The following is an 18864-nucleotide window of genomic DNA, read 5'->3' as shown; positions in this document are numbered from 1 at the left end:
ATACGAAGATTGCCGAGTGAATGAATTTTTCGGGCCTTTTTCACCGATTGTAGACAAATTGAAAAACGTTCCAAATGGAGATTAAATGAGAACCGAATTGTTTACGAATGAGGTTGGCAACGCGCAAATGAGTTATTTTGTATAGGTAGGCAGCGTTGTATTTTTTTAAAGGGATATATGATAAAAATAAATATTTTATAAATATATTTGCGAAGATTATCCCAAAGGTGATTTTTTAAAATATGTTTTCAACACCCAACTGATGTGTAGATCTCTCAAGGAAATTGTTTGTAAACACCCAACTGAAGTAATATTTTAATTAAGCAGCTTTATAGTACATATCAACATAACTAATTTCCAAAAGTAAAAAATTTTGTTATTATTGTAACAAAAATAAACATATTCAATTTATTTAACGGTTGCTTTACGATACATATAGAATTAATAACAATTCGTCTATATATTTTGTTAATAACATAAAATTTTACATATGCATTTAATGGCAGCAATCATGGTTTTTTGTTTTGTAAAATAATTTGCAAAGATTTCGACATAAATTCCCGGAATACTTTCACGGTAAAGCCACTAATGCCCTTTGTTATATTGTGATTGAGCTGGATTGGATCTTGAATAATCATTGGTTTGTTCAATTCAATTTCATGATCTTTCATAGCGGCAACATAATTTATATACCTGAAAAAAAATACAAAAATATGATATAAATAGTTTAGAGAAACTAAAAAAATATATATATTGAAATTACCTATCCGGCATAAACTTATTGAATTCACTGTGTTCTACCAGTTCACCTTTGTAGGGGCAAACTATATATTTGTTGTAATCAAAATTCATGTAATATTCAAAAAATCCTGCAATCAATTCTATTAATTTACTGGTGTTAACTACATTTATTTTTAAATCTTTCAAATTTGGTGTGGTATAGGTGGCCAACCATGCTGCAAGAAGAAAAATACAATTAATGGATCTTTGTTCCTTGCTAAGCTACTATCCCCTTTATTACTTACGTCCAACAAATAGAGCCGTTGAGGTATCAACCTTGTCAAATAGTATCGAAAGTGGAGGTAAATGTTTCAATGTTTGTAAATAGAAAATCACCATTAAGTTGAGGGTATAGGTATTGAATTCAGTTCTCATGCTAATTAAATGCAACCATTTTTTCATATAAATACAAAGTATACGAGCTGTATGGTGGTGAAAATATCGGAAAGAAAAAGAAGAAAAATAATCATTATTTAGTAAAAGTAGTAAAAAATAAATTATAATTCCATTTCATTACTCACCAATTGGCTGCAAACCAAATAAATACTCCATAAGTTGGGTATTGATGTGGCCCAAACTATTTGAGAAATTTATATCACATTCAATACTTGTTGAACCATGTATTACTTTTAATATGGGTACACGAGCCTTTTCCACGGCCACCAGACCCTTCCACGATTGTTTGTGATTCTTAAGCGCCTTGCGTACTTTATTCAATTTGTCTATAGTTGCTTGATCGGCACGATTGTGATAGATTTTAAAGGTGTCACCAATGTCTATGAACAGATCCAGATCGGAATCACGTGTACCAATGCCCGATATTCGGGAACCAAATTTATAGATTTTAATCGTTTGATTGGGAAACAGTGGTATAATTAAGTCCAATAGATCCTTTTCAATGTCCTCATAATCGGGTATACATTTAAGTTTATCACCAATTTGTATGGCTGTTGTTAGTTGTTGATAGGCGGTAATTTGATCTGAGGCAAGGAATAAACGGGCCTCTGAAAATAGTTATGAAGAAAAAAGGAATTAAAAAAATAGATAATTAATGATAATAATGGGTGATACCCTGAAATTTGGGGAAAATATTAATAATTTTTAGTACGGAGATGTATTATACAATGAAAATCCAAAATACAGACAATTCCTTTCCATCCTCATAATACCAAATAATGGAATATACCGTTATATGGAGTCAACCCTAAAAAGTGAAGTGAATAATTTTTGGCACGAAGAAGTGCTATAAAATGAGAACCCAAAATATTATTGGGGTTAACCGTAATATGGGGCTTATCCTAAAACGTGGACCAATTTAACACATTTTAGTACGGAGATGTTCAATACAATGAGAACCCAAAATAACAAATCACAATCAATACCGGTTGAAAAACGTGCCCATAAACCTCAAAATACCGAATAATGGGAGGTACCGTTATATGGGGTATCAAAAAGTGAATCAATATTAATAATTGTTGGCACGGAGATGTGTTATAAAATGAGAACCCAAAATATCAAATTTCAGACAATTTGCTTGAGAAACGTACGCAATATCGCCAAAATATCGAATATTTAGGGTACCGTTATATGGGGGCTATCCTGAAACGTGAGCCAAAAAAAATTATGATTTTTGGTACGGAGATGTGCTATACCATGATAATCCGTTATATGGGGGCTACCCTGAAACTTAGGTCAAAATATTAATATTTTTTGTACGGAGACGGAGAAATTTCTGACAATTCGGTTGAAAAACATATTTAAAAAATCTACAAAATACCGGATATTTGGGGTATCGTTATATGGGGACTACCCTGAAACTTGGGTAAATATTAATAATTTTTGGTACGGGGATGTGCTACACAATGAGAACCCAAAATAAGAATTCACAGCCAATTCGGCTGAAAAACGTGTTTAAAATTGCCAAAATGCCGAATATTTTGGGGTACCAGTATATGTGGATCGTTGTTCGATATATCCCATTTGCTATACCAAACATCGTAGGAGTACCAAAAATGTCTGTGCAAAATTTCAGAGCTCCGCTTTATGTTGGAGGCTTTAGAAATGTGAAGGTATTATCGAAAAATCGCAACAACCATATCTCCGTTATGTTGTATGGATTTCCCCCTCAATACCACAATCTTATAATTTTCAAAAGGGTTGTTGATTTCTTAATTGTAACATATTCGGAAATCCCAATAAGTGAATTGTTTTTTTTTGCCCAATATTCAAATAATCAAATACAACTTACTCTTCTTCAAGACCACAGCCTTCTGCAGACGATCCTCCTTACGTTTTGCCTTTCTCTCTTTGCGTTCTTCCTTCTTTTTCTTACGATCTTCGTTGGAGATTACTGCAGCAGGAACGTTACGTCCATTTTCCACCACCATGCATTCTTCAGTTAAATGCAGTGCCACATTAGTGGGTTGGCCACCCAAATCTCTACGACACAATTGGCATCGGTATAAACGTTGAAGTTTTTGAATTTTTTCCAGTTCTACAAGTTTGGTATTTTCGGTGGGTACAATTTCTTTTGTGGATTTCTCTAAGAAATTATTTATGCTGGTCATGACATTTTCCAATGCTTCGGCTAGTTGGGGATCTATAACATAGAAGTCTGGGGTCGAACATAATTTGTTCATATTTTCGGCAAAGAGTTTTGCCTCAATCGTAATTGGATGGATCTGAAATTATAAAATTAGGATATGTTTTTAATTAGTCCAGAGAACACTCAATTTTTTGTAAAACGTTGTGTGGGAAATGATCTCCGTGGGTGACAAATGCAAGCGGCTGTTAATTCTTAGAAATGCTGGCGATCCGAAATCTATACCCCATAACGTTTAAATATTTCCGAAATTAACGGCAATCTATACGGACTGTCAACTTCCAGGAAAAACAATGGCATACCTGTAGCATCTACCACCAAAGTTTCACCGCATTGCAATGACTTTGTCGAATGATGCAGAGATTTTACCATCACTAATACACATTGACACTTTACATACAAGCAACTTACATATTTCTGTACTTCTCCCATGTCTTCTCGAGGTCGGGTTGGTCAATTCTGTATCGCTCCTAAATATGTTCTAATATTTATTGTGAAGATTGCGGTTTTGTTTTAGTCGGGGTTTCCTTTGTTTTTGTTAAGAGTTAAGTGGTTTGGAAACGAACGAAACTGTTTAAAACAACGACTTCGTGAAATGAATGATCGGAACGAGTTTCAGGTCATTCGTTTAAATTAGTTCCTTTAGTTCAGTTGTTTTAATCGAATTCAATTTGTCGGTTTGTTTTGAATATATGGACAAAATTTGAACAGATTTGTATAAAATATGATACAAATATTTCTGGATTTGTTTTAAGGAATGTAGATTTATAAAGATAATATTTTTTAAGGGTCACAAAAGTCGATTTTTTTTTAAAGAATTGATGTTTTTTTTTTCAAATATGCAGAAACGTGGATTTCTTAAAGAATTTTTTTAAGAACGGGAATTATTTTAAAGAATATTTATTCAAGTACCCTATATAATTCCCTACCCACGCTAACGAAATTTCAGGAAAGAATTTGCATGAAATTATGTAGGTGTTCTTAGATCGAAATGCTCACTTGAGAAATTTGTTAAAATTACTGTTTGGAACTCGAGCAGAGTGTATATTAAATTCCCTTTGATTCCGTTTGCATCACCTTGAAATATTCACCGGAAAAGCCATTAGGTATCGATCAGAATAAAATTCTATGTCGGTTAAGACATTTCCCGCCGGCAGGCTGTGTAAATCACGATAGAGCTGGCAATTTTTAAGATAAAGCTTTGAATATTTACACAGATATTGCTAGTACTCCTTGGATGTTTGGTATTGCAAATGGGATATATCCGTTCACATTATGGTGTAGCCCCCATACAACGGTACTACCCAATATTCGGCATTTTGGAGATTTTTAGGACGTTTCTCATCCAAATTGACTGTAATTAGGTTTTTTGGGTTCTAATTGTATACCACATCTCCGCAGCAAAACTTATTAATATTGACACGTTTCTGTACAACCCCTATTTAACGGGAGCTCCAATATTCGGTATTTTGAGGATTTTTGACACGTTTTTCAACCAAAATGCATGTAAATTGGTATTTTGGGTTATCATTGCCCAATATATGTCTGTACAAAAAATTATTATTATTGACCCACGTTTCAGGGTAGCACCCATATAACGGTACCCCTAAATATTTTTGGGATTTTGAAGACGTTCTTCAACTAAATCGGCTGTAATTTGGTATTTTGGGTTCTCTTTGTATAACACATTCCCATAACAAAAATTATTAATATTGACCCACGTTTTAGAGTAGCTCCCATATAATTGCACCCCCAATATTCGATATTTTGCCAATTTTGAAGACGTTTTTCAACCGAATCGGCTGTAAGTTAGGTCCTGATTGATGTATGCGAAGTTTTGTGAAAATCGTTTCAGATTTAGATATAGCTCCCATATATAGTTTCGTCTGATTTTAGGTAAATGGTGCGCCAAACTCGCAAAATTTGTCCGATTGAAACAAAATATTGCACAGCGTACGGAATTAGGTCCAGTTTGATGTGTGCGAAGTTTTTTTTTTTTGAAAATCGTTTCAGATTTATATATAGGTCCCATATATAGTTTCGTCTGATTTTAGGTAAATGGTGCACCAAACTCGCACAATTTGTCAGACTGAAACAAAATTTTGCACATCGTACTAGATTAGGTCCAGTTTGCTGTGTGCGAAGTTTTGTTGAAATCGGTTCCGATTTAGATATAGCTCCCATATGTAGTTCCCATATATCTAGTATAGTCCGATTTTGTGTAAATTATGGTGCACCAAAATTCTAATATTTTTCCCATTCAGACAACATTTTGCACAGGGTACTAGATTAGGTCCAGTTTGATGTACGCGAAGTTTTGATGAAATCGGTTCAGTTTTAGATATATTTCTCAATTTGGTCCAGATTCACATATCTCCACATACATTATTTTGGTCGATTTCATACAAATGGTACACAAAAGAATCCGATTGACATACAATTTTTCATAGATTTCAGAATGGTACGTGCATGGGTTTTTTAATTGGTTCAAATATCTATGTAGATCACACATTTTGTTTCGCCCCATTGTATTTCAATGGTCCTCTTAAAATTATATGTCTGTTCTATCTACAGGATATTGTATATATTAGCATCTATTGCATTTAATTAATTTGAATTAAGGCTGTTAATGCAAATTAAGGCTGTAGTCTGTCTAGGCTATTACTCAGGTAGCAATCGAAAACGAAAAACAACTGTGTTTTTTTCTCAAGCCTAATGCCAACAATTTTAACTTTGTTTAGGTTTTCAAAATGGAAGTCAATTCACAATAATGAATTTTGATAGCAAACTTGCTAACGAATGGGAGGAGACATGGCACAATGGATAGGTAGTCCATTTAACCCAGCTGATATCTCGATTAACTATCAAAGTGGGTAATTTCTACTTGAATTTGATGTGCAGTGTTGCCAACCATGTGGAATATTATAAGGAAACATTTGACAGATGGTCGAGACAAAAACAAATGTTTTTGTTTTGATACATTACCTTATTATTGCATCATGGGAGAAGAAAACAAAATGGCCGGCAAAGAAGAATATTTACGAATAAGGTGGGGTGGAGACTAAATGAGAACCGAATTGTTTACGAATGAGGTGGGATGTCGTGTCAGTGTTGTAAATAGACGGAGTAGTTTAGTAAGTAAGTAGTTACTCAATCAAGGTCTATTAATAAGGTCACCCAAGGTCTATTACGAATGACGTTGGCAACGCGCAAATGAGTTATGTTGTATAGGTAGGTAGTGTTGTATTTTTTAAAGGAATATATGACAAAAATATTTTATAAATATATTTGCGAGGATTATCTCAACGGTGGTTTTTTTAAATATATTTTAATTAAGTAGCTCTATAGTACATATCAACATAACTAATTTCCAAATGTTTAAAAAAATATTGTTTTTTATTGTTGTAATAAAAAATAAACACATTTAATTTATTCAACATTTGCTTTACAATACATATAGAATAAATAACAATTCGTATTTATTTATATTATGTTATTAAAATAAAATTGTAGGGGAGACTGGGGCACCTTCGGCACTTTTTTTTAGAGCTCTATATCTCAGAACTTATTTAACATATATAACAACTTTATGGCTGATTGTTGTCCTCTGACACTTAATTATAAAAAATAGTACCAAAAAGATATAAAAAAATAGTATAAGTTAAAAAATTTTACAGTTTTGTAAAAAAAGTCAAATTCGCCGAATGTGCCCCAACCCGGGGTAGCTTCGGCATTTGATGGGGTACATTCGGCACCATAGTCATAGCCGGGTAATTGTCATCGCTATCAGTCTGGTTCAAAATCTGATCCTCTAAAAGCTCTATTTGGTTTTAATACGCCACACAATGTTTGAATTATAGGCCTTTATTTTCTAGCGGCGGACGTTTACATCTCAAGGTCGCACACACCATCAGAAATAGGCGTTTTCTATCGCATTTTCGTCAATACAAGCACGCTTGATCTTATATATGCAATTTCGAACCATTTTAAAGGATTAGTTTTAAAGACAAACTCAAAAACATTTTAAGGAAGTAATATTGCACTATCTGTATATGGCCGAATGTGCCCCACTTTAAAATGTCGAATGTACTTTTTATAGTTTTTTTCATTTTTTCGATCAGTTTTGTAAAAACATTACATTTTTAAATATTTTTATAATAATACACATCGTAGTTAACCACTTTTTAATAATATTGTCTTAAAAATTTAAAAAGTTTTATACACGAAATTCTTACGAAATGGAATTGAAATATTACAGAAGACGCCGAAGGTACCGCAGTCTCCCATACATATGCATTTTTTTGTTTTGTAAAATGATTTGCAAAGATTTCGACATAAATTCCCGGAATACTTCCACGGTAAAGATACTAATGCCCTTTGTTATATTGTGATTGAGCTGGATTGGATCTTGAATAATCATTGGTTTGTTCAATGCAATTTCATGATTTATATACCTGAAAAAAAAAATACAAAAATATGATATAAATAGTTTAGAGAAACTAAAAACTATATATATTGAAATTACCTATCCGGCATAAACTTATTGAATTTTCTGCGTTCTACCAGTTCACCTTTGTAGGGGCAAACTATATATTTCTTGTAATCAAAATTCTTGTAATATTCAAAAAATCCTGCAATCAATTTTATTAATTTACTGGTTTTAACTACATTTATTTTTAAATCTTTCAAATTTGGTGTGGTATAGGTGGCCAACCATGCTGCAAGAAGAAAAATACAATTAATGGATCTTTGTTCCTTGCTAAGCTACTATCCCCTTTATTACTTACGTCCAACAAATAGAGCCGTTGAGGTATCAACCTTGTCAAATAGTATCGAAAGTGGAGGTAAATGTTTCAATGTTTGTAAATAGAAAATCACCATTAAGTTGAGGGTATAGGTATTGAATTCAGTTCTCATGCTAATTAAATGCAACCATTTTTTCATATAAATACAAAGTATTCGAGCTGTGTGGTGGTGAAAATATCGGGAAGAAAAAGAAGAAAAATAATCATTATTTAGTAAAAGTAGTAAAAAATAAATTATAATTCCATTTCATTACTCACCAATTGGCTGCAAACCAAATAAATACTCCATAAGTTGGGTATTGATGTGGCCCAAACTATTTGAGAAATTTATAACACATTCAATACTTGTTGAACCATGTATTACTTTTAATATGGGTACACGAGCCTTTTCCACGGCCACCAGACCCTTCCACGATTGTTTGTGATTCTTAAGCGCCTTGCGTACTTTATTCAATTTGTCTATAGTTGCTTGATCGGCACGATTGTGATAGATTTTAAAGGTGTCACCAATGTCTATGAACAGATGCAGATCGGAATCACGTGTACCAATGCCCGATATTCGGGAACCAAATTTATAGATTTTAATCGTTTGATTGGGAAACAGTGGTATAATTAAGTCCAATAGATCCTTTTCAATGTCCTCATAATCGGGTATACATTTAAGTTTATCACCAATTTGTATGGCTGTTGTTAGTTGTCGATAGGCGGCAATTTGATCTGAGGCATGGAAGAAACGGGCCTCTGAAAATAGTTATGAAGAAAAAAGGAATTAAAAAAATAGATAATTAATGATAATAATGGGTGATACCCTGAAATTTGGGGAAAATATTAATAATTTTTAGTACGGAGATGTATTATACAATGAAAATCCAAAATACAGACAATTCCTTTCCATCCTCATAATACCAAATAATGGAAGATACCGTTATATGGAGTCTAACCTAAATAATTAATTTTTGGCACGAAGAAGTGCTATAAAATGAGAACCCAAAATATTATTGGGGTTAACCGTAATATGGGGGCTTATCCTAAAACGTGGACCAATTTAACACATTTTAGTACGGAGATGTTCAATACAATGAGAACCCAAAATAACAAATTACAATCAATACCGGTTGAAAAACGTGCCCATAAACCTCAAAATACCGAATAATGGGAGGTACCGTTATATGGGGTATCAAAAAGTGAATCAATATTAATAATTGTTGGCACGGACATGTGTTATAAAATGAGAACCCAAAATATCAAATTTCAGACAATTTGCTTGAGAAACGTACGCAATATCGCCAAAATATCGAATATTTAGGGTACCGTTATATGAGGGCTATCCTGAAACGTGAGCCAATAATAATGATTTTTGGTACGGAGATGTGCTATACCATGATAACCCGTTATATGGGGGCTACCCTGAAAATTAGGTCACAATATTAATATTTTTTGTACGGAGACGGAGAAATTTCTGCCAATTCGGTTGAAAAACATATTTAAAAAATCTATGGGGACTACCCTGAAACTTGGGTAAATATTAATAATTTTTGGTACGGGGATGTGCTACACAATGAGAACCCAAAATACGAATTCACAGCCAATTCGGCTGAAAAACGTGTTTAAAATTGCTAAAATGCCGAATATTTTGTGGTACCGGTATATGTGGATCGTTGTTCGATATATCCCATTTGCTATACCAAACATCGTAGGAGTACCAAAAATGTCTGTGCAAAATTTCAGAGCTCCGCCTTATGTTGGAGGCTTTAGAAATGTGAAGGTATTATCGAAAAATCGCAACAACCATATCTCCGTTATGCTGTATGGATTTCCCCCTCAATACCACAATCTTATAATAATTTTCAAAAGGGTTGTTGATTTTTTAATTGTAACATATTCGGAAATTTATTCCCAATAAGTGAATTGTTTTTTTTTTTTGCCCAATATTCAAATAATCAAATACAACTTACTCTTCTTCAAGACCACAGCCTTCTGCAGACGATCCTCCTTACGTTTTGCCTTTTTCTCTTTGCGTTCTTCCTTCTTTTTCTTACGATCTTCCTTGGAGATTACTGCAGCAGGAACGTTACGTCCATTTTCCACCACCATACATTCTTCAGTTAAATGCAGTGCCACATTAGTGGGTTGGCCACCCAAATCTCTGCGACACAACTGGCATAGGTATAAACGTTGAAGTTTTTGAATTTTTTCCACCTCTACAAGTTTGGTATTTTCGGTGGGTATAATTTCCTTTGTGGTTTTCTCTAAGAAATTATTTATGCTGGTCATGACATTTTCCAATGCTTCGGCTAGTTGCGGATCTATAACATAGAAGTCTGGGGTCGAACATAATTTGTTCATATTTTCGGCAAAGAGTTTTGCCTCAATCGTAATTGGATGGATCTGAAATTATAAAATTAGGATATGTTAATTCTTAGAAATGCTGGCGATCCGAAATCTATACCCCATAACGTTTAAATATTTCCGAAATTAACGGCAATCTATACGGACTGGCAACTTCCAGGAAAAACAATGGCATACCTAGTTTAGGGGCTCCACCCGGATCGCGGAAATTTTTGCCGTAAGTAGTCCTCGTTGTGCTGATTACAGTGATATATATTTTATGTGGGGGAAATGCATACTTCCCGAGATATGGGCCTTGAAAGTTTGGAATATACCTTGGTTAAAACGGCCGTTTTAGTACTGCCACAAAGGCAATATGGGTATCATTTTAAAGCTTACAACGAATGCGCATACATGGCTACGCAATCCAAATCCTTTTTTAAGAGCAATTTTCAAATCAAATTTAAGGTTATTTAAGTAGCCGGCCTTCGGCCTGGGCTTAAGACTTTCACCTATGGACAGGCGCATACATGGCTACGCAATCCAAATCCTTTTTTAAGAGCAATTTCCAAATCAAATTTAGGTTTTTTTAAGTAGCCGGCCTTCGGCCGGGGCTTAAGACTTTCATCTATGGACAGGCGCACACATGGCTACGCAATACAAATCCTTTTTTAAGAGCAATTTTCAAATCAAATTTAAGGTTTTTTTAAGTAGCCGGCCTTCGGCCGGGGCTTAAGTCTTTCAACTATGGACAGACGCATACATGGCTACGCAATCCAAATCCTTTTTTAAGAGCAATTTTCAAATCAAATTCAAGGTTTTTTAAGTAGCCGGCCTTCGGCCGGGGCTTAAGACTTTCACCTATGGACAGGCGCATACATGGCTACGCAATCCAAATCCTTTTTTAAGAGCAATTTTCAAATCAAATTCAAGGTTTTACATGGCTACGCAATCCAAATCCTTTTTAAGAGCAATTTTCAAATCAAATTCAAGGTTGTTTAAGTAGCCGGCCTTCGGCCGGGGCTTAAGACTTTCACCTATGGACAGGCGCATACATGGCTACGCAATCCAAACGTTTTTTATTTCAATTTTAGTTAATATTATATAATTTACAATGATATACTATATTTATTTTTAAAGCACTATTCAAACCCTTTAAAATGATACCCATATTGCTTTGGTGGCATTAGTAAAACGGCCGTTTTAACCAAGGTATATTCCAAACTTTCAAGGCCCATATCTCGGGAAGTATGCATTTCCCCCACATAAAATATATATCACTGTAATCAGCACAACGAGGACTACTTACGGCAAAAATTTCCGCGATCCGGGTGGAGCCCCTAAACTAGACTTAAGCCATCACTGTTACACATTGACACTTTACATACAAGGCAACTTACATATTTCTGTACTTCTCCCATGTCTTCTCGAGGTCGGGTTGGTCAATTCTGTATCGCTCCTAAATATGTTCTAATATTTATTGTGAAGATTGCGGTTTTTGTTTTAGTCGGGGCTTCCCTTGCTTTTGTTAAGAGTTAAGTGGTTTGGAAACGAACGAAACTGTTCAAAACAACGACTTCGTGAAATGAATGATCGGAACGAGTTTCAGGTCATTCGTTTAAATTAGTTCCTTTTGTTTCTTAAACCTTTAATTATTGTACTTTTAACCTTTTAATTCCTTTTTTTATTGAAAGATATTTATTGTTGGTTTAATATTTCATTCAATTTCCTATTTGGTTTTTATTTTTCTTTTTTTGTAGCTTTAGGGTTTTTTTGGTACAATAATTTAACTTATTTTAGGTTTAATATTTCTCTTTTTTTGTATTTCAATTTTTTAACAGTGTAGGCTTAAGTTTTAAGGTGTTTGTTTTTGTATTTCATTTCAACTTGTTTAATTGGTATTTCATTTAGATTTTATATAGCAAAATTCTTAGGCATAAGTTTTAGGTTTTAATTCAATTTTAACTAGCATAATTTTAGGTATAAGTTTTAAATTCAGTGTTGTTGTAAAAATTCATGTTCCAGTTTAGGTTAAGTTTTAACTTATTTATTTATTAAAACTTATGTACTCCTTCGGCAGGGATTCAAGGGATGAGTTTGTGTTTTCGTGTTTCACTGTTTTTGTTCTTGATTTGCGTTGTAACTTTCTGTCGGTTTTGTATTTTCACCTTATTGTTGTTTGGTGTCACTGTGATTGTATGTTTGATGTGTTGTGTGTCTGTAAAATATTCAAACTTTTAATTTTTAAATTTCACACTTTTTTTTCACTTGGTACGGGGGGAACACTTTTAGTTGCGCGCAATTAGATAACCGGGACGAAACTAAACTTTTCCAAATTTGCATTGTCACAGCAAACCAGTTTGAGCTGTAACAACGCCTATTTACTGGAATCCAGCATTGGAATTTACCGGTGGCTATATAAACATATGTGTGTTGGTGTGCGAAAATTGCATTGTTTATGTATGTATTTTCACAATGCCGCACATGTTTATATAGCCGCCGCAAAAAGATGACCACCAGCTTTGGTCTTTTTGCGACCGTATTCCAATGCCGGATGTAAAAATTTGTCCGCCGATAAAAATTCGGACGACAGCTTTGTGCTGTTTCTTTTTGTTATGTTTCTAAACACCTTTAGTTCAGTTGTTTTAATCGAATTCAATTTGTCGGTTTGTTATGAATATATGGACAAAATCTGAACAGATTTATATAAAATATGATACAAATATTTCTGGATTTGTTTTAAGGAATGTAGATTTATAAAGATAATATTTTTTAAGGATCACAAAAGTCGATTTTTTTTAAAGAATTTATGTTTTTTTCAAATATGCAGAAACGTGGATTTCTTAAAGAATTTTTTTAAGAACGGGAATTATTTTAAAGAATATTTATTCAAGTAGCCTATATAATTCCCTACCCACGCTAACGAAATTTCAGGAAAGAATTTGCATGAAATTATGTAAGTGTTCTTAGGTCGAAATGCTCACTTGAGAAATTTGTTAAAATTACTGTTTGGAACTCGAGCGGAGTGTATATTAAATTCCCTTTGATTCCGTTTGCATCACCTTGAAATATTCACCGGAAAAGCCATTAGGTATCGATCAGAATAAAATTCTATGTCGGTTAAGACATTTCCCGCCGGCAGGCTGTGGAAATCACGATAGAGCTCGCAATTTTTAAGATAAAGCTTTGAATATTTACACACATATTGCTAATACTCCTTGGATGTTTGGTATTGCAAATGGGATATATCCGTTCACATTTTGGTGTAGCCCCCATACAACGGTACTACCCAATATTCGGCATTTTGGAGATTTTTAGGACGTTTCTCATCCAAATTGACTGTAATTAGGTTTTTTGGGTTCTAATTGTATACCACATCTCCGCAGCAAAACCTATTAATATTGACACACGTTTCAGTACAACCCCTATTTAAACGGAGCTCCAATATTCGGTATTTTGAGGATTTTTGACACGTTTTTCAACCAAAATGCATGTAAATTGGTATTTTGGGTTCTCATTGCCCAATATATGTCTGTACAAAAAATGATTATTATTGACCCACGTTTCAGGGTAGCACCCATATAACGGTACCCCTAAATATTTTTGGGATTTTGAAGACGTTCTTCAACCAATTCGGCTGTAATTTGTTATTTTGGGTTCTCATTGTACAACACATCCCCATGACAAAAATTATTAATATTGACTCACGTTCCAGTGTAGCCGGCATATAACGGTTTCCCCAATATTCGGTATTTTATCGATTTTGAAGACGTTTTTCAACCGAATCGGCTGTTATATAGTATTTCGGGTCCTCATTGTATAACACCTCTCCGTACCGAAAATTATTAATATTTAGCCCAATCGCCAAAATGTGGGAGAAATTCTATTCCCACAGAAAGCATTTCTCTTGAGAAAAAAATTCCCCAATCGTGGAAAATACAGGAGTACAATTTTTGGAATATGGAATTGAAACAAAAAAAAAAAAAAAATGAAATAAAAACCTTTGTTTTTGTCTTGATTATCTGACAAATTTTTCCTTATAATATTTCGCATGGTTGGCAACACTGCACATCGAATTCAAGTAGAAATTCATGGTACAATTATAAAAGGTAACAGCAAGTCCCAGCTGATTTGATTCCAACGTAACACTAGTGCCAATATGAATTTGACAAGTTATGTTTTTAAAAATCACCCAACAGGAAAATTGGGAACGCATACTATTTGAAAATTTTCTTTATTAAATGTGCTCCCGTATTCAATTTACTCAATCTGCCTGCTGGGAAAGTTTGACGAAGCAAATCTTTCTTCATGGAATAACTCGCAATTCCTAGCATTTTCATATGAGCTACACATATAAGAGGCAATGGTTCAATTATAGGAAAGATGTGGAAGCGATAGAAATATAAATTTTATAGATTTTCATTCATGATTTTCAAATTTTATTTTGAGGATTCGAAAATATTTCATTTTCAATATAAATATAATTTATTTGTTTGTTTACATTTTTCTGTCAAATGTCGTTGACACTAGTATAACTTACAAAAACAAGTTTTCATGTGGTTGTTGCATCGTTGGTTGTACAACAACACTTGCTGTTACCTTCTTTTATTATACCATGGTAGAAATTACACACTTTGACAGTTAATCCAGACGTCAGCTGCTCTAAATGGACTAACTATTTATTGTACCATGGAATAGTATTATTACGGAATTATTTTTGACAATTGGGCTGATTGATTTAGTTTTTGAGGTAGACCCCATATATTTATTCAAGTATCCTACATAAACGTGTATGTTTAAATAATATGGACTAGTACTTTTGGAACTTTTAAATAAATATTTATTGAAGGACCAAAATGGCCGTGGATTTTTAAAATAATTTTTTAAGAACCAAAAAAGGCGTAGATTTTTAAAATATATATTTTTTTCAAGTACCAAAATAGGCGTGGAGTTTTAAAATAATTTTTTTCTTTTCCCAATATCCCCACATAAGCGTAGATTTTTAAATTATATTCTAAAAAGGAAGAAGAGTAGTTTATTTAAAGAATGTTTTTTTCAAGACCCTCACATAAGCGTGAATTTGTTAAAGAATATTTTTCCAAAGACCATTCCTGTGTAAAGTCATTTCTGACACACTGTATACATATATTTCTATTTACATATTAAAACAGAAATTGTAGAATAATTTTTCTATTTCATTTTCATTTTATTTCATCTATTTATTTTTGTGTGTTTTAGTTTTTTTTTTTTGAAATATTATTTGTATATATTCAGATATTAAGTAAATTTGTAGTGTATGTGTAATTCGAATATAGTATACATTTAATAATACACATAAAATATTATTATTATTATTAAGATTTAATAATACGATTGCCAGTGTTTATATATACAGTGTTGTAAATGAATTGAATTGTGCAAAGTGTGGAGTTTATTTATATGTTTATTTATTTATCATAATTTTTTAATTTTAAAATATATTTTATTTAAAATATAATTACAGTGGTGGTAGTTGCTTTTTAATTTAATTTGTGGGATTTCCAGTTTTTCTTTTTTCTCTGCTTGCATTTTATGCATTATATAGGAAACTTCTATCATGTATATGTTTATTTTTGTAATTATTACAATATTTTAGTTTAGTTTTTATTTCCAAATTGAATAAAATAAAATAATTAATTTTTCTTTATATATGTATAGTATGTATAAATTTATAACAACATTTCTAAATAATACCAGCCCAGTTTTTTTTTTTTTTGAGATTATTTAGAATGTCTGCGTGTTTTGTTATGTTTTCGTTTCTATTACATAATTAAGAACTAAAGTTATTCAATATACATAGTCCGTTTGTATAGGTATTCGTATTTTTTTATTTATATGTAGTGATAATAAATGTTATATTAATTTTTTATTTATTTTTTGATCAGTTTGTTTTTTCTGCTGCTCGTAATATTATGGAGGCCAAACATACATAAATACACAAAAAGAAAAGAAAAATTGTCAATAATTTCCCATTGCAGTTTAATTTGTCGTTTCTTAATTCAGTTTGTTGTTGTTTTAGTTATCCCGTTTTGTGATTTAATCATCTGAAATTTAAAAAAAAAAACTATATTATAAGATTTGTTTCAAGAATTTGTAAAAGGATTATTTTTTCAGGGACCAATACAAGGCGTGGATTTTTTAATGAATTTTTTTTTCAAGCAACAAAATCAGCGTGGATTTTTAAAATTCATGTTTTCAAGTACCAAAAAATGTCATCGATTTTTAAAATATTTTTTCAAGTGTCAAAATAGGCGTGTATTTTTAAAATACATTTTTTCAAGCACCAAAATAGGCTTCGATTTTTCAAAGCAGATTTTTTCAAGCATCAAAATAGGCGACGATTTTAAAGCTCGTTTTTCAAGCATCAAAATAGGCGACGATATTAAAGTTCGTTTTTCAAAGACCAAAATAGGCGTGGTTGTTTCTTGCTTCGATTTTTATACCCTTCACCACACTGTGGTACAGGGTATTATGTCTTTGTGCATATGTTTTTAACAGGCAAAAGGAGACGAGATAGACACATGGTTCCTTTTGAGAATATACACAGAATCACTTTCAAAGACGATTTATGCATGTCCGTCCGTCAGTCTGTCTGTCCATGTTAAATTGTAAACAAAGTACAGGTCGCATTTTTGATTGGAAATGGATGAAATTTGGCACAGCTCATTTATTTGGTCCAAGGACGAACCCTATTGGGAAACAAATTGGGAAAAATAGGTTCAGATTTATATATAGCTCCCATATAAATTTTCGTCCGATTTTATATAAATGGTGCAGCAAAGTCTTTATATATCCTTCGATTTGCACGAAATTTGGCACATCATACTGAATTAAGTTTAGAACGATGTGTGTTAATTTCATGAAGATCGGTTCAGATTTAGATATAGCTCCCACATATATTTTCGTCCGATTTTATGTAAATGGTGCACCAAAGTCCTTATATATCCTTCGATTTGCACGAAATTTGGGACAGCGTACTGAATTAAGTCTAGAACGATATGTGTTAAATTTCATGAAGATCGGTTCAGATTTAGATATAGCTACCATATATATTTTCGTCCGATTTTATGTAAATGGTGCACCAAAGTCCTTATATACCCTTTGATTTGCACGAAATTTGGTACAGCGTACTGAATTAAGTTTAGAACGATGTGTGTTATATTTCATGAAAATCGGTTCAGATTTAGATATAGCTCTCATATATATTTTCGTCCGATTTTATGTAAATGGTGCACCAAAGTTTTATATATCCTTCGATTTGCACGAAATTTGGTACAGCGTACTGAATTAAGTCTAGAACGATGTGTGTTATATTTCATGAAAATCGGTTCAGATTTAGATATAGCTCTTATATATATTTTCGTCCGATTTTATGTAAATGGTGCACCAAAGTTTTATATATCCTTCGATTTGCACTAAATTTGGTACAGCGTACTGAATTAAGTCTAGAACGATGTGTGTTAAATTTCGTGAAAATCGGTTCAGATTTAGATATAGCTCCCATATACATTTTCGTCCGATTTTAGGTAAATAGTACACCAAAGGCCCTATATATCCTTCGATTTGCACGAAATTTGGCACATCATACTGAATTAAGTTTAGAACGATGTGTGTTAAATTTCATGAAGATCGGTTCAGATTTAGATATAGTTCCCATATATATTTTCGTCCGATTTTATGTAAATGGGGCAGCAAAGTCCTTATATATCCTTCGATTTGCACGAAATTTCGTACAGCGTTCTGAATTAAGTCTAGAACGATTTGTGTTAAATTTCATGAAGATCGGTTCAGATTTAGCTATAGTTCCCATATATATTTTCGTCCGATTTTAGGTAAATAGTGCACCAAAGTCCCTATATATCCTTCGATTTGCACGAAATTTCGTACAGCGTACTGAATTAAGTCTAGAACGATGTGTGTTAAATTTCGTGAAAATCGGTTCAGATTTAGATATAGCTCCCATATACATGTTCGTCCGATTTTATGTAAATGGTGCACCAAAGTCCCTATATATCCTTCGATTTGCACGAAATTTGGTACAGCGTACTGAATTAAGTCTAGAACGATGTGTGTAAAATTTCATGAAGATCGGTTCAGATTTAGATATAGCTCCCATATATATTTTCGCCCGATTTTATGTAAATGGTGCACCAAAGTCCTTATATATCAACGAAATTTGGATTTATAAGTAAATGAAGAACTCAAAATGTGGCCGAATGCATAAAACATACTGAAATAGGTGTAACCTGGCATATGACAAGTTTCGATGAAATCTATATTTTGCTTTAAATTTATTTTTACATAATTTTC

The 18864-nt window shown here is 32.8% G+C and overlaps 2 protein-coding genes across 2 annotated transcripts; both read right to left on the bottom strand.

The window, feature by feature from the left end:
• Nucleotides 1-509: 509 nt before the first annotated feature.
• Nucleotides 510-3814, bottom strand: LOC133321447 (terminal uridylyltransferase Tailor-like). The gene is made up of 6 exons (XM_061530533.1): nucleotides 3794-3814; nucleotides 3029-3461; nucleotides 1302-1784; nucleotides 1026-1202; nucleotides 764-956; nucleotides 510-693 (listed from the first exon to the last, which is right to left on the bottom strand). The coding sequence occupies exons 1-6, from the start codon at nucleotides 3812-3814 to the stop codon at nucleotides 510-512; spliced, it is 1491 nt and encodes a 496-aa protein (XP_061386517.1).
• Nucleotides 3815-7634: 3820 nt separating this feature from the next.
• LOC133321446 (terminal uridylyltransferase Tailor-like) lies at nucleotides 7635-11936 on the bottom strand. The gene is made up of 6 exons (XM_061530532.1): nucleotides 11916-11936; nucleotides 10143-10575; nucleotides 8446-8928; nucleotides 8166-8346; nucleotides 7908-8036; nucleotides 7635-7836 (listed from the first exon to the last, which is right to left on the bottom strand). The coding sequence occupies exons 1-6, from the start codon at nucleotides 11934-11936 to the stop codon at nucleotides 7635-7637; spliced, it is 1449 nt and encodes a 482-aa protein (XP_061386516.1).
• Nucleotides 11937-18864: the final 6928 nt, after the last annotated feature.

This window comes from Musca vetustissima, unplaced genomic scaffold (genome assembly GCF_032173495.1).
Source record: "Musca vetustissima isolate MV318-11 ecotype Yass unplaced genomic scaffold, APGP_CSIRO_Mvet_v1 utg22549, whole genome shotgun sequence".
NCBI lineage: Eukaryota > Metazoa > Arthropoda > Insecta > Diptera > Muscidae > Musca > Musca vetustissima.
The sequence above is the reverse complement of the archived record's forward strand: the minus strand, read 5'-3'. Positions and strand labels throughout refer to the sequence as shown.